The 15188-nt window shown below is 39.9% G+C and overlaps 1 protein-coding gene across 3 annotated transcripts in view; it reads left to right on the forward strand.

Annotated features, from left to right (window-relative positions):
- LOC309713245 (corticotropin-releasing factor receptor 1) overlaps positions 1–15188 on the forward strand; it is a 98632-nt gene that overhangs the window by 50050 nt on the left and 33394 nt on the right. The window contains exon 6 of one of the 3 annotated variants that reach the window (XM_082544715.1): positions 7439–7545. In XM_082544715.1, the coding sequence (XP_082400841.1) occupies positions 7439–7545 (107 nt within the window). Of the gene's footprint in view, positions 1–7438; positions 7546–9787; positions 9973–15138; positions 15179–15188 lie in introns of those variants that run through there. The other 2 variants (XM_082544717.1, XM_082544716.1) reach the window with 2 other exon arrangements.

Below are 15188 nucleotides of genomic sequence, written 5' to 3' on the forward strand. Positions count from 1 at the left end.
CTAGAAGTGTTAGCCTGCTCTACAGAAGTGCCTGTTGCAGAACTGATTCACGCACGTTTTTTATATCTATACACAAATGTCCATACACTGCATGCAGTAGAAATCAATGCACTCTTTGGTTATATGCGGTTAGACCTTTGGAAGAGATCTTTGTATTTTGCTCATTCACACTGAACGCATCATTGAATAGTGCGTGGAGCCCGAGGATGACAGCTTTAACAAAAGCTAACTGGAGTCAACAAACCGCAGTCAGATAAATGAAAGCACGTTGGAGGTGTGGTTTAAAGCTTCCTCTGATTTGTAAAAATACTCAGGGCTTTTCAGTCTGACGCATCTTCTTGAAAAAAGAGCTCTGAGGAGATTTGCATAAACCCAAAAAGTACCGTTAGAGATTTAGTCCAGCAGTTACTCTTCATAGAAGTTGACTTTAAAAGTTACTAAAGCCTTAAATGATTCACAGGACCTGGTTAACATGAGGTGACTGTAGACATAAATATCACAACTGCCTGCTGGAGTCTGAACACTTCTATCACGCTGCTGCCTGGGGAGATGTTATGTGGGCTAGTGCAGCTAGAGATGAGCTCTATGGGGAGAACGCAGCACCGTGACGCAGTGTAAGAAGGTCCTTCATACATCGTGAACTCGTCATGTACATGGTGAAGCACGGCGGTGGTGGCACCAGGATTTTGGCCGATTCATGGAGGGTGAAATTCATTTGCAAATTTTAACAAATTGTTTTGAAACACAGTGTCCAGGTTCTCAACAATGACACCGCTGGACTACATCTACTTAATGTCAATGTGGATGATGATCTTGGGGACTGTTAGTTATTGCCAATAGTTTGGAGATTTGTAGTTTGTTTTACCTTTAATGCTTTTAATTATTTTACAATATTATTAGATTTATATTAAAATTGATTTGCCCCACTCTAGTTATGACTTTTATTCAGTGGGGATGCAGAAAATGCATAAATGTTTCTGTGGTTGTTGCTAATCTGTTGCTAACTCTGTTTTATCCTGCTGGAAATGTAGTTAATAGAACACAGATTAGAAAAATGAAAACTGACAGTCAGTAATTTGTCTCTCTGTCACTGGTAACATTAATTTAAACTGAAATGATTTTCACATCGCCTTCATCAGAGTCAAACCTGAACATACTGAACATTTGAGTAGATTTTTTTTTTGCCAGGATTACTTTTTGGCTTTATTTGCAGTACCAACATTATATTTTTGCCTTTTTTATAGCTTTCTTATAAATTGACCCATTTTTTGTAGCACATTGAAATTATGTATCCAGTGTCTCTTGAAGAGCCTGATTGTGGATTTAGGATTTATTCAACCAGCTAATTCAAAGAAAACCTGGCTATGCTGAGCTGGCTATGTAGTGCACTGTTGTAGTGTAGTTGTGTTTGAATCACACTGTTTGCATTCTCTCCATTCCCTGCTCCACCTGGTGTTGACACCATCCGTAATTAGCGATTACATGGTTGGATCACCAGTGTGGAGTTGACTGCCCAACTCTACACTGACTCCAAAATTACCAAAGAAAATCCAACTTTTGGAGCAGTCCAGACCAAACCAAGGCTGTACATCCCACTGATGCTTCTGCTGTGTCTCTGTGGGTCATGCTAACTTGGCACTCTCAAACTTTGTTTAGGGGGAAACGATCCATCACACAAATCTGTTTATAACACTCTGATTAGTGCAAAGCTCCTTGCAGCTTTCCTAAAAGTGATCTTTGCACGAATCATTTTAAACATCCTCTGCACCCAAAGCGAAATGCAGATATTTGACACGTTGCATTAGCTGCATTAGTGATGTCCGGCGTGCTTAGCACGCTTGCTTTTTGTGACCTCGTCATTTCCCTGAAAAGGAGGTGGAAAGTGCGAAGTTGGCAGTACACAAAAAGCCACAATAGGCTTATATAATCCAAAATCATCCTTTAACACAACAGCAATACCATGAGCTGACCTCAAAGAGCTGCTCACATCCTGAGAATCTGGCTGAGCTGAAGCGGTTCTCTGAGGACAAGTGGTCCAAAACTCGTCCAGGACATTGTGCAGGTCTACTGGCAACACTTGTCAGAGATAACTGATGCCAGAGTTATTAAATTAAGATATTTAATCCAAGGATTCAACAACTTTTTTTACACCAGATTTGTGAATGTTTAATGTCATGCTCAAAAATTGTGTGTGTGTGTCTTTACTTGTGATTTGGATAAAGATCAGATCACATTTTATGAATAATTAAAGCAGAAAATTCCACACATACTCTTTTCTTGCCGCTAACCGCTCCTGTCGGTAATTACTCATTATTCCTTCTGTCATGTGACCTTTAAAATGTTCCCTTTAAACGATGGGAAACAAAAAGTTTACAGTCCTTTAACCGGTGCGCACGACATCCTGCTGTGAAGGAGGGATTTTTGACATATCTTGGATTTATCTTGGACATATCTCGCACCATCCGCTCCGAGCTCCCTGACCTGCACTCAATCTACAGCAGGCGGTGCCGGACCAAGGCCAGGAAGATCGTGAAGGACCTCAGCCATCCCAACAACAGACTGTTCTCTCTGTTGAGGTCAGGAAAGCGATTCCGCTCCCTGAAGACCAACACAGAGAGACTGAGGAGGAGCTTCTTCCCGCAGGCGATACGGTCTCTCAATCACACCACCACACAGTACTGACCCACACATATAGTTCTTACACACACACTGGACTTTCTGGACTTTGGTTTTGCACAACACTGGTCACTATATTCTTCATTTCCAGTTAATACTTGTACAGCTGCTGTTATTGTGTATATATTTATTTATATTTAGATTTCTTCATACATTCTTATATAGTTCTATATTGTGTATTGTGTATTTTGTTGTACAGTTATTTTATTTTCAACTTTAATTTATATATTTTATCTTATTCTTCCCAGTTAAATTTACCCTTCATTCTAATTTGTGTTGTACAGTTATTTCATTTTTAACCTTAATTTATATTTTATTCCTTCCTAGTTAAATTTACCCTTTTTAATTTTTCATATTTATTTCCTATCTTATTCATAGCCTTTTCCTTTTTTTGTTTTCTTTAGGTCACGAGTAGTTGTCCAAGCATTTCACTACATATCGTACTGTGTATGACTGTGTACGTGACAAATAAAATTTGAATTTGAATTTGATTTTAACTGGTGTTTTTAATTAGTAATGATTCCTAATTGCATTGCATTCTGTAATTAGAGCACGCAGTGACGCTTTTCATAGCACTGCTGCGCTGTGCAGGCACTCTAACTGATTCAGCCACAGTTCGTAATCAGGTAGACACAGAGCACATGCTCGTTTTCATCATCAATATCGTATCAGGTTTTTTCTGCTTCTATTATTGCTGCATTTGTTTTCTTCCACCGTGAGCATTTTAATGTGAGCGCTCGCATAAAAGGGGGAATTTTACACATGATTGCACATTATTTCACTCGTATTCATCATTTCACACACAAAATAGACTGGTGCCTACTTTAGTCAGAGGCATTATCAGAGGAAAAGTAAAACATCAAAATCTTATATTTTTTCTTTTCCCTCTTGGAGCGCTCTCGGGGCTGCTGTTTATTTTTAACCTGACAGCTGCACATTAGACTTTAGTAAACTGGATCCATTTAAATATCAAAGGTTACTCTGAGTCCCACAGGCTAATCACACAGATGTGGACATGTTGAACTTTTACTGTAGTGATCTATCACACCAAAAATAAAGACAAAAATCTAGCTTTGCAGTACACCCCACAGCTCTGAGTCGTCTCCTCACAGCCTCCTGTTTTCTCGTAGCCTCGCTTGCTTTTTGATTTCTCTTTGTTTCACATTTTCAGCTGCTTTTGTTTGGAGGCTTTGATTTCCAGGTTTCCAGGTCTTTGGACTTTGTGTAGTTTAGCCACTGAAAGGCTCACTTTTATTTGACTTTTTCTTGCATCTGGGTGCTCTTTTGCATTTCACGACACTTAATTTTTGGTTATTTTGTTCTGCTTTTAGTATGTTTTTATGCCCTTGGAAGTCCTGTGAGCCTTTACATGTGATACTGAGCTATACAAATAAAACTGGAACGAAATCGCTGCACTTTTTGTCCGCCTGTCCCACATACTGAGACAGTGTCCGGCATTTTGACTGGATCTAGTTTATATAAACAAACACGCGAGTCAAACAGGTGTGCTAATAAACCTTAACAGACTGAACAGCAGCTGAAATCTCATTTTTGAGAATATTAAAAAAGAAATACTCAGGAGTGCATTTCAGCCTAAGTGTCCCACACAGTCACAATCTTTGCCCCGTGTTTAGTTTCTTAGGATCTGATGAGGCTGAATGTATTAAACTTCACAAATGAAGGATTTGTTGCCTTATATCTACTGAGATTTACCAAAGGAAGTAATCGGTAACTCAGTTTAAATGGCATTGTTTCAGACTCTGTTTAACAGCTGCACACAAAGAAACAGCAGTTCTGTAACCTGGTTTAATCTGTGAGAATGAACAGCTTCTGTTTAAAGGTAGAAATCTGACTGAAAAAATGTAGCAGGGTTCGATCTGTAGTGAGGACACAGTGTGTGGACTGTAGTCGTGTGTACTAATGAGATAACTAATGACTAACAAAGGCATTCATGGTGTAACTTTGACTGCAGTGAAAATGAGTGAAACTAGTTTTTAGTTTTTCTAGTTTTATTGGCACAAAGAACATTTCTCTTCATAAAGGACCCGATATGTGGCGGCCAGATAAAATATTAAATCCATGTGACAATGAGTGAAGTAACCGCCGGCAACACAAAGCCTCAACTTCAAGACAGGTTTATTGAAGCGACTGCCAATAAGAGCGTACGGTCCTTTTGACTTAGACCTATGACAAGGTGCTGAATAATATTAGAGAGACACCGAGGCAGCCGAAGCCTGGAAGGTCTGCTAGCAACCAGCCATCAGCCACAAGTACCTAAAATATGTTTTAAAAAATTAATCTCGTTGGATGAATTTATTTTAATTCCTTTTTGCATAAAAATGATTTTTAAAAAACCTTCAAATAGAAATAAAATATGTCACTCACTCAAAAAATATTTATCCCAAAAAACTGACTTTTCCATGTACTTTCTTTGCATAAATATAATGTTAAATGTTAAATTTGATGGAATTTGGTCAAATGAAATTTACTTGACTTGTATACAGTTAGTTTAAACCAACTTATTTTCCTTAATTATTAAAAAAACTTCTTTTTTATAAAGTTCATCTGCATTTTACTCAAAATTATTGCTTCATGTTCACGAGGGCAAAGAATCAGTTTTTTCAGTGTGGATAAAGGAAACCCTTTTGATAGTGTGATAAATGGCATCAGTAGAGCCATTTGTCTTTTAAATGTCTCTGTCTCATGAGCGACCAGAGCCTCGAGCTTTCCCAAACAATTCTTATTTGTTCCTTAAAATATGCCAACCTTTAACCGCAGAGGTGGGCGCTCAGAAAAAGAACTCATATGACTTCTTCGCATGGATCATGAGTCTTGTCACCCAGTCCTAGAAATATCCCTCCAAGGATCTATCAGAAAAACATCTTACAAAAAACAATAGAGCAATTTCCAATAAAGCAGCAGAGAGATGGCTGGCTGGCGCTTTTAGTCACAACAACATTTGTCCAGTACAGATTTAGAAGTTGAAGATTAGAGCTGTTGGACTAAAATATAGTGAATGGGACGCATGACGTTTTTCAGTGTGGATGAGGCAGGGATTAAACATGCCCACGCTTAATCTCGGCGTAGACACCAGTAGGTTACATAAATCCACTTACAGCACAGATTACTGTTGGTAGAGTGGGGGAAATCTGATCACAATGGATTTCTGAGGCACAGACAGTGGGCTTAGGCACCAATTTGCAGGAAGATGGGTCTGTGTTTGCATGAAATCTTATCACAAGGCCTCATGTGGATTCTCCATATGTGAGCGTGTGCAAAATCAAATGCTTCCCAGTATTCCTGTTTCCTAACCAGGAGTGGATCCAGTGGGGCGGCACAAGCCCCCATGAAATCTGGTTGGCCCTCCTGCAAGGCTCAGGGATTACTAGCCCCTGGACCACATCCTCTGTTTACATCTCCTGTTGGAAAGTTGGCTCCAGAAAGTATATGCACAATCACTGCTGAGGAGACATAAAACAGCAACAACAGAACAACAAAGAGATGCAGAAATGCCAAAAGGAGGGGTGTAAAATAATAAAGCCACAGTGAGATCACCGGTGCCAGAGAGGCACAAAATGAACACAAATGTGGATAAAATGAACTGCTGAGAGACACAAACACACCAAAGAAATCCACAAAATGACTGTGAAGTGAAAATAATACCACGGAGGGAAACCGACCCAACAACATACTGAAGGGCAGCTATAAACTTCCACAAAGACACCAAAAAAAGCCAAAAGTGACAAAAACAAGATCAAAAAATAAGATTTTAGAAGAAGAAAAACTAAATGTACAGTACTTAGTAAGTAATTGGAAACTGGCACAAAAGTACCACCAAACAAAGTGCCTAAGATTGGAAAAGCACAATTTCAAAGAAAACTAGAAAGACTGCAGAAGGATTCTCAAATGTTGTGAAATATGGGCTGAGAGTGATGAGTAAACCTTCCACAAAGAGATCCAAAAGTTACATAAAAATACTCCACAAGTACCACAAAATGATCAAAAATGACTGCAAATGAACAGAAAACAGACAAAAGAGACAAAACAACAATAACGAAAATGATAGGAAAAAAGAGTTATTGCACAAAGGCTGAAGAGAGTCCAAGAATTCACAATGATTTGCAAAACTTGCACAAAAAAACTCACAAACATAAAAAAGTTTGTTTAAGAAATGTGAAAAAGAAAAGCCATAAAGAGATACAAAATCGATACAAAACCACTTCAAAAAGATGCAAACGTACCACAAAGTTATAGACACAAAATGACAAGAAAAAGCTGCACAAATATCTGCACAAAAAGGCCACAAAGAAAAAATGCAAACAGCATAATAAACTTTGCAGTTTTGTTCATTTTTTGTGGCATTTTTGCTGCGGTAACACAGTGAGACCTGTTACATGTTTGTGTTCGTTTAGACTCATTTTTGTCTAAATCCATCCACAGCTGTAGGATATTTAGAGATATTATTCCATATTTGAATATTTACCATTATTTTTGGGGTTCGATTATTGCCAGAAATAGACAGTTTAACAATTAATTATGAACAGCTTTGCATTCAGATTTAATTTGAGCCTTGACAGCCCTGTTGGGAATGCTAACACCCACTCCTGTTTAAAATCACAGCGGGAGTCATCCGTCAAAAATCAAAAAAATAAAAGAGGATTTGTCACCCTTTGAAGTGTCCTGTCTTATCCAGAGAGAAGAAAATAAGAACTATTTCTGTGAATCAAAAGACTCATCCAGTGTTTCTCTTCTTCTTCTGCAGAAAAAAAGCAAGATGCACTACCAAATAGCCGTGATCATAAACTTCCTGGGTCACTGCATCTCCATGGTGGCGCTGCTCATAGCCTTCTTCCTCTTCTTGTGTTTGAGGTAAGTGTTGGTCTCGCTGCCACCAGTCCACTGATAATCCCCGATGTGACAGAGACGTCAGTATTTTCCAGATCCCAGTAGGTTCAAAGCGTCTCTGGTTCTTATTCAAAAACCCATTTGGTCATGGGATGAAACCTCCCCTATCTCAATCCCGCAGATGTAAAAAGGGTTTAGACGCCCGCAAAAACTAGGGCACATTTCACCCCACAATTGGGAATAATAGACCCATCTCAAAACCGGGAGAAAACAGTCTAACGGAGGCCTGCCGGGACAATCGGTGGAGGCGGAAAAGGGTTTCTCTGGCAAACCGAAATAAGCCGTGCATTAACGAGAGAAAGGTCTTAGCACCCTCGACAGCCGGGGCTGTTATCGATCGCCGAGACACCCCCGGGGAGTGAGAAAAGCGTGAAAGGGCACAGAGAGACATAATAAGTAGAAGCTCTACAGGATAGCATTTATGCACAACCTGTGTTTGTGGGCCACAGTGGCATGAATAGAGAGTGGGGGAGGAAGAAGTGTCAGGCAGCTAAAAATGGCAGGAGAAGGAGTTTGGCATTTATTACTTACCTTCTTGACTTTGTAAAGAAATTGAGAACCATTTAAAGGAAAGCTGTTTGATGGAGGGAAACGCCGAGGCTCCTGTGCACTGGTGTGGATCTGGAAGGAAGGAGAGGAGCGCAGGGTAGAGCGAGGCGTAATGTTCATTATAAAATAGTGCAATGAGCAGTTTGGCGTATTTCTTACTATAAAAGACAGTTTGAAGGGATTCTTTCCACAGAAGCTCACGAGTCTCCCGCTTAATCTAACAATAATGCAGATTTATGCCGTGGACATGAAGTTTAATAAGTTCTGACTGTTTCCAAGAGCTGCATTCATAATCTCCTGTTATTTATCAGAATAGCACATTCCTCGGGTTTGTGCTGGTTTTGAATTCTTTGTGAAAATATGAATTCGAGCTTCTGCTGAGTTTTTACTTTTATTCCCAACGGTTTGAAATTTAGGTTATTGTTTGGATTTTTTCTCTTTTAGTTGATCTTAGGCTTCATTTCCTGTGACATCACCAGGTTTTGATGGTTATTCTAGCGATCAGTCTCAGTTTTGGATCATGTATTTCAGTTCATGTGTTGGTTTAAGTGTTAGTACCCAGGTCTGTTTCATTCACCTTCGGTTACTTCTTGTTTTACTTTGATAGGGTTTTTATTAGAGATGGCACGATACCACTTTTTTATGTCCGATACCGATACCGATACCATAAATTTGGATATCTGCCGATACCGATATGAATCCGATATAGTGTTTTTTAATCAACAAAACTGTTTTTTTAAATATCTTGCTGCATTTTGTATAAGTTCATACTCAAGTTTAAAACAACAACTACACTAAAGCTATTCTGTTATACCTGTATGCAAAAAAAAATATTTCATAGTTCAGCAATACTGATCAATCTAATAAACTTAAACCTACACCATCCTCCCTATTCTGGTATTTTAAAGAGTACTTAGCATAAATATTAAGCAACCTAACTAATAGGGTTCCAACTCCCAGCAACAACAAAAATAAATAAATAAAAAATAGGGAACCACCCCTCACGCTCCACCTCATGATGCTTAATCAACGTAATCAACCTTAATTTGATGCAGTGTGAAAAAAATGCACAGAAATCAATTATTTTTCAAGAAATATTAAATAGATTCAACATCTTTCTTCAACAAAATTGCAGACTGCACAGATGGTACCTTCCCAAAGGAAAAAGTACTATAGCTTACTAGGGTATATATATTAGACTTAACAGTTACTATATGCAGTAATGGACTTCTATACATTTTACATCAGATTAAAACTTTGGGTGTAAGATTAAGATAAATATTAAATAATTAAAAGCGAGACATTTTAAATGAGAATAAGAAAGAAAAGTATGTCTTTGTGCCCCCTTTTCCCTGTTAATGCCCTATCGGCCCCCCTGGCTAAACTTTGCTAGATGCGCCCCTGCACAGTTACCAGCGTCAGCTACGTAGAAAAAGATCCTCGAGTAGAAAGTAATATTAAATACATTCTAACAACAGCTTATCAAGCTTAAACGTGCTGCTGTTGTTCAGCTGCTAGTTTCCTCTTTCTGGTGCAAAGTGGACCAAAAACAAACAAGAGACACGGACTCGCGACAGAAAAGCCGATCAGCTGATCATTAAGCAGTTTCATGATTGAAGTAGCAGCCGGAGAGCGAGAGGCAGTCGCTCGCAGGAATGCTTTACAAACATTCAGAGATGGACTTACACACTTGCTTTACTTCTCTCGGGGATAACTTTGTCGGAGATGAAATGCTGGGTTGGTAGCGAAGCTCCAAATGCTATCCAGACCACCAACAGGTCCCGCATGCCACAGCCGCTCTATCACGTGATGCATACTGCTCCGACGTGCTAACGTTCTGAGGTGAGTTACAGCGTGTTGCAAGTTTTGTGAGGTGCTTTCGTGATATTTAATGGATCGGATTACATTTTTTTATTTTTCTCCGATATCCGATCCAGTAATTTAGGTCAGTATCGGACCGATACGTAATATCGGATCGGTCCATCTCTAGTTTTTATTTCTGCTTCCTGTTTGTCTCCCATCAGTTTTATTTATAAATCCTCAAATATCAGTAACAGTCGCTTCAAGGCGCTTTATATTGTAAGGTAAGGACCCATCAAGATTAGAGAGAAAACAACAACAATCAGACAGCCCCCTATGAGCAGGCACTCGGCGACAGTGGGAAGGAAAAAATCTCTTTTAACAGGAAGGAATCTTAGGCAGAACCAACCTCAGGGAAGGGCGGCCATGTGCACAACCGAAAGATCGGACCAAAGACACGCTGTGAAAAAGAGCCAGAGATTAATAATCCCTGATGATTAAATGCAGGGAGCTGTATAAACACAGCCAGCAGCAACATAACTAAGGGAGGATTCAGGGACACCTGATCCAGCCCTGACTATATGCTTTATCAAAAAGGAAGGTTTTAAGCCCAATGTCAAAAGAAGACAGGGTGTTTGTCTCCTGAATCCAAACTGGGAGCTGGTTCCAGAGAAGAGGGGCCTGAAATCTGGAGGCTCCAAAGAACCAGAAGTAAACCAGCACTTTAAAGTGCTTTATTGTTGTCATGTGGTGCTTTGAGGTCATTAAGATAAGATGGGGCCTGATTAAAACCTTGTATGTGAGTTAAATTAGCTTCTTAATCTAACAGGGAGCCAATGAAGAGGAGCCAGCATGGGAGAAATATGCTCTGTCCTTCTAGTCCCTGTCATTCTCTTCACTTGTCTCATTACCCTCCTGCTGGTCCTTCCCTAATCAGCCCTCTTTGATTATCCCATCTTCCACTTCAGGCTTCCTCAAAAGTGTCTGTTATGTTTGGTTATGCTCCCTGTGCATTACCCTCCATGAGTGCCTGAATTTGATTTGGCTTTGTTTGACATTTTAGACTTCTGGAATTTGTTCAGTCCTAAGTGAAAGCCATGGGTAGTGTAGTGTAATAATCCACACAGTAAACTGTTTGATTACTAATGTCTGTTAATAAATGATTATCTTTGGATTTTGAGCTGTTGGTAAGACAAAAGAAGGAATTTTACTTATTCTGCTTAATGGGGACAAGTATGTGGCATGAACTATGCTACACACCACAGCATCTGCAGTGCCCATCCCTAGCTGAGCTTTTACAACACAGGAGTCAATAAGCAACATAATCCGTGGAATAAATATACACATTAAGAAAGACTAATCTCAGAGCACAGCTGAGATATAGATCAGCGGGACAGCACAGGACGCAAGCTGCAGCATAATAAGGCCCCATTTAACAAGGCTGCACATTATTCATGACTGATCCCAATTTAAAAACAGCAAACAGGAAACTGTGTGTCCCGAAATGAGGATTTACATAATGCTGCCTTTCAATTTCCAGTAGATGTTACTGAGCCCAGAGCTTTCAGAAGAACCAGGTCTCTGAGCACCTGATGAGCCTGATTATCTGAACTTTACATATTTAATTTATTAAGAACAATTTTCAATTCAGTACAATTCAATGTTATTTATACAGCACCAAATCACAGCAACAGTCACCTCAAGGCTCTTTATATTGTAAGGTAGACCCTACAATAATACCTACAAAGAAAAACCCAACAATCATATGACCCTCTATGAGCAAGCACTTTGGCGACAGTGGGAAGGAAAAACTCCCTTTTAACAGGAAGAAACCTCTGGCAGAACCAGGCTCAGGGAGGGGCGGGGCCATCTGCTGCGACCAGTTGGGGTGAGAGAAGGAAGACAAGATAAAGACATGCTGTGGAAGAGAGACAGAGATTAATAACAGATATGATTCAATGCAGAGAGTCTATTAACACATAGTGAGTGAGAAACAATCCGTTTGTCATTAGTTAAACCTTGTTCGTACCAGGTTAGACTCCCTTTTGTCAGTTGCTGCAAATCCATGATGAGAATCTCATGTTCCACCACAGCCCAGCCATGATCCATTCCACTGAGATTGGTGATTGTGGAGGCCGTCTGAATACATTAAACCCATTGTCCTGTTCAAGAAACCACCAACAACATTCAAATTCAAGCTTTGACGCTACCATCTGAATGCTGCAGCAGTGTTGCATGATGGAACGCTCAGACCAGCCCGTGCCATGTTCAGGGTCACTTAAATAACCGTTATTCCCAGTTCTGATGCTTAACTTAGCCTTCAGCGGGTCGTCGTGACCCTGTCTGCTTATCTAAATGCATTGAGTTACTGCCTTATGATTACCTGAGTAGTTCCACCAATCACTTAAAACATACACAGTTTGTTTGTTTGTTTGTTTTGTTTATTTTTAGCTGACAAACAAGGATCAGGCTGAAGTCATTAAGTAATCTGAACGAATGGAATATTTCTATCCAATTAAAATGAATGCACTTTTTCTGTGTACCTGAAAGCGAGGTGCCTTCAGGTACGCTCAAATGGACCTTGGGATAATTAGTTGACTGCAGTTTTAAATGAGGTCGTCTGTCGCCTTGAACCCTAACACAAGAACGCTAGCAGCATGAAGAAGTATCAATTAATGTGTTCAATTAACCACCACCACCCGAAGGCCTCTGTCTTTAACAGATAACAGATAGTGCCTGGTCTCGTTTTTATTAAAGACACAAGCAGTTTAAGTAACGCTACACAAGCTTTAGTAGACCACAAATCAAACCATTTTAAATGAAAGCAAGCAAAACAAAAAAGCCAAAACACAACAAAGTCTAATAAATCTTAAGAGCATGTAGCAAAAATTTGGGGTAATCTTCCTCCTAAACACTCAGTCGTTCCTTTCCATCATTTATCCTGTGCTACAAACTTGCAGAGCGTACTGTTGGTGTTACTGTGATTAAGGTGGATGGAGTATTTGTTCCTGTTGTTTCTGTAGACAAAGGTCCAATAACCTCACTGTTTCTCAAATATCTGCTCCAGTGACTGGAAAATAGGAAGAGGCGAGTGTTACTGAGGAGTGTTTCTGAAGTTAAAGATGTTTTTCCGAGCAGAAATGTCAACAGCAGCTGTGGGTTGTCCAACTTTAAACTTAACAAGCAGCATGAATGGGACAAAGCAGTGACAGGAAATTGGAAGAAACGCTGCTTAATTGGCCATCATTTTAAAATGTTTGGTGCTGACCAGCACATCCAAGTATCAGGTTGTGCAGCTGATCGCTATGCAGATGGACGAGTGCAGCATTGTAGTGGATTATTTCGTGGCACAAAACACACTTTTGCACCTAATTTGGAAAAAATGTGATAAAATATGAAGAGCAAATGGTTAAAAAAAAATACAGTCATTTTAATATTTCATACACTGTAGTACCATCAGGTGGTAAAGTTGTACAGAGGTATTGACCTATCAGTCGAAACGACCACATTCCCTAATAATTCACAACTAAAGAGCAAACGTGCTCGTTGGAGCAGGCCTCAAGTGGCCATTAGAGGAACTGCAGTTTGCATACTTTGACGTTGCCTTCATTTTACAGCCTTTGAAGTTGCTGCTTATTGTGAACATCTGACCTAAATTTAACTATTAAGTGAAGACTTATGAGATCTATACTGTAATCATAATGTTCTTTAATCTGGAGCAAAAACCGGGGAGTGAGTTGGAAAACAAATAAATAATAAGGCCTGCAGGAAAGCAGTCATTGTGTTTTGCACCTAACAGCAAATAGAAAATGTAATTTGTGTTTATGTTTCAAAGGCAAAGAAGTAAAAGTCCTGCACCAGCAATAAAAGTCAGGAGGAAGAGAAGTTGGCTTTCAGATTCTCCATCAGAAAGCAGCAGCTGGATGCCAAAATCCTGAAGTTACAGCAGGTCGTACCTCCTCATACTTCATTTCCTTTTACGTGACAAAGAACACCTCCATTTCTCCCCTTCCTGGACACATTTACGCACTGATCCCTGGCAATAAAACCCCTGTTATCACACAGCATATGGCACCTCTTCAACAGAAAACATTCAGCTCCCTGATTTTAGCCGGTTGACTTGTTTATATAAAAAAGCATGTGTTCATGTGAGTCTCAACAAACGTGACACGTCTTGCTCAAGGACCATTTGAGAGGAGTCAGTAAATAACCATCCCTGCGACGAGTGAACATCCAGCTCTACCTGCTGAGCAGCTGCTGCCCCACTTTGGTTGATGCCTATAAATACTCAGCTGTAAAAACTGTCATTTCAGTTCAGTTATTCATCCAAAACTGACCCAGAATCAGAAAGTGGAACTCATTCAGCCTCCTAAATGTTGTATCAGGTTTCTAAGAGTTATAGCTGTCACTGGTGGCGCATGTAACAGCATCATAAACCGGGTGTTTCTTATTGAAATGCACCTCAGGATTCGCACGTTTTCCCTACATGTGCGGACAAATCTATAACACCGACTCCTCGAGTTGATCTGACTGCAGTGAATCTTAGCCCAGCAGTGGAGCTCCTCACTGCAGACTGTGAGTGTGCTACATGGCATAATACTTACAGTGAAAAGCTTACTGTGGTTAAAAAAAAAAAAATAGGCCACCCGGGCCACTTGGATTACCAGGGATCCATCTTCTTACTGTTCACACTGTCAAAACTGTGAACTGTGAACGCTGAGAAGCAAAGTTAAGTTTTGTGCTCCAAATATATCTGGAAGAAACTCTCAGAGAAAGCCAGAAATCGAAACTGTCCTCATTTAAGAGAGGGGCACAGCAGCGGCAAAGTCAGCAAATCTTCTAAAATGTCATCGTGATCTTACCTGCATACCAAACAGTGTCTGCAGCAGAATTACTGGGAACACAGTGGCCATGCTGAGCATAAATCCAGCACCATCTGAGCTGAGACCACATTTCTATTTTCAGCAGAAGACTGAACATCATTTCCTCTGGAGAATCTTTATTTTTCCTGGTGTGTCAAATGGATTATTACATCTGCCAAGAGGGTTATGTTCTTGTCGTCTGTCAGTCTCTCCCCCTGTTTGCAGGATTTGGGAAAACTACCCGGCAAACATTTTGACGTTGAGTACCTGCCAGATGACCATCTTTTCTCAACGTCTAGCCTCGGTGGAAAAGTAGTTCCAAAATGAAAATTGGGCCGACATCAGCGACAGAACGTCAATGACATAATGTCCGGGACAAAAAATGTGTACGATAAA

The sequence above is a fragment of the Aulonocara stuartgranti genome, assembly GCF_965226115.1.
Source record: "Aulonocara stuartgranti genome assembly, chromosome: 8".
Lineage (NCBI taxonomy): Eukaryota > Metazoa > Chordata > Actinopteri > Cichliformes > Cichlidae > Aulonocara > Aulonocara stuartgranti.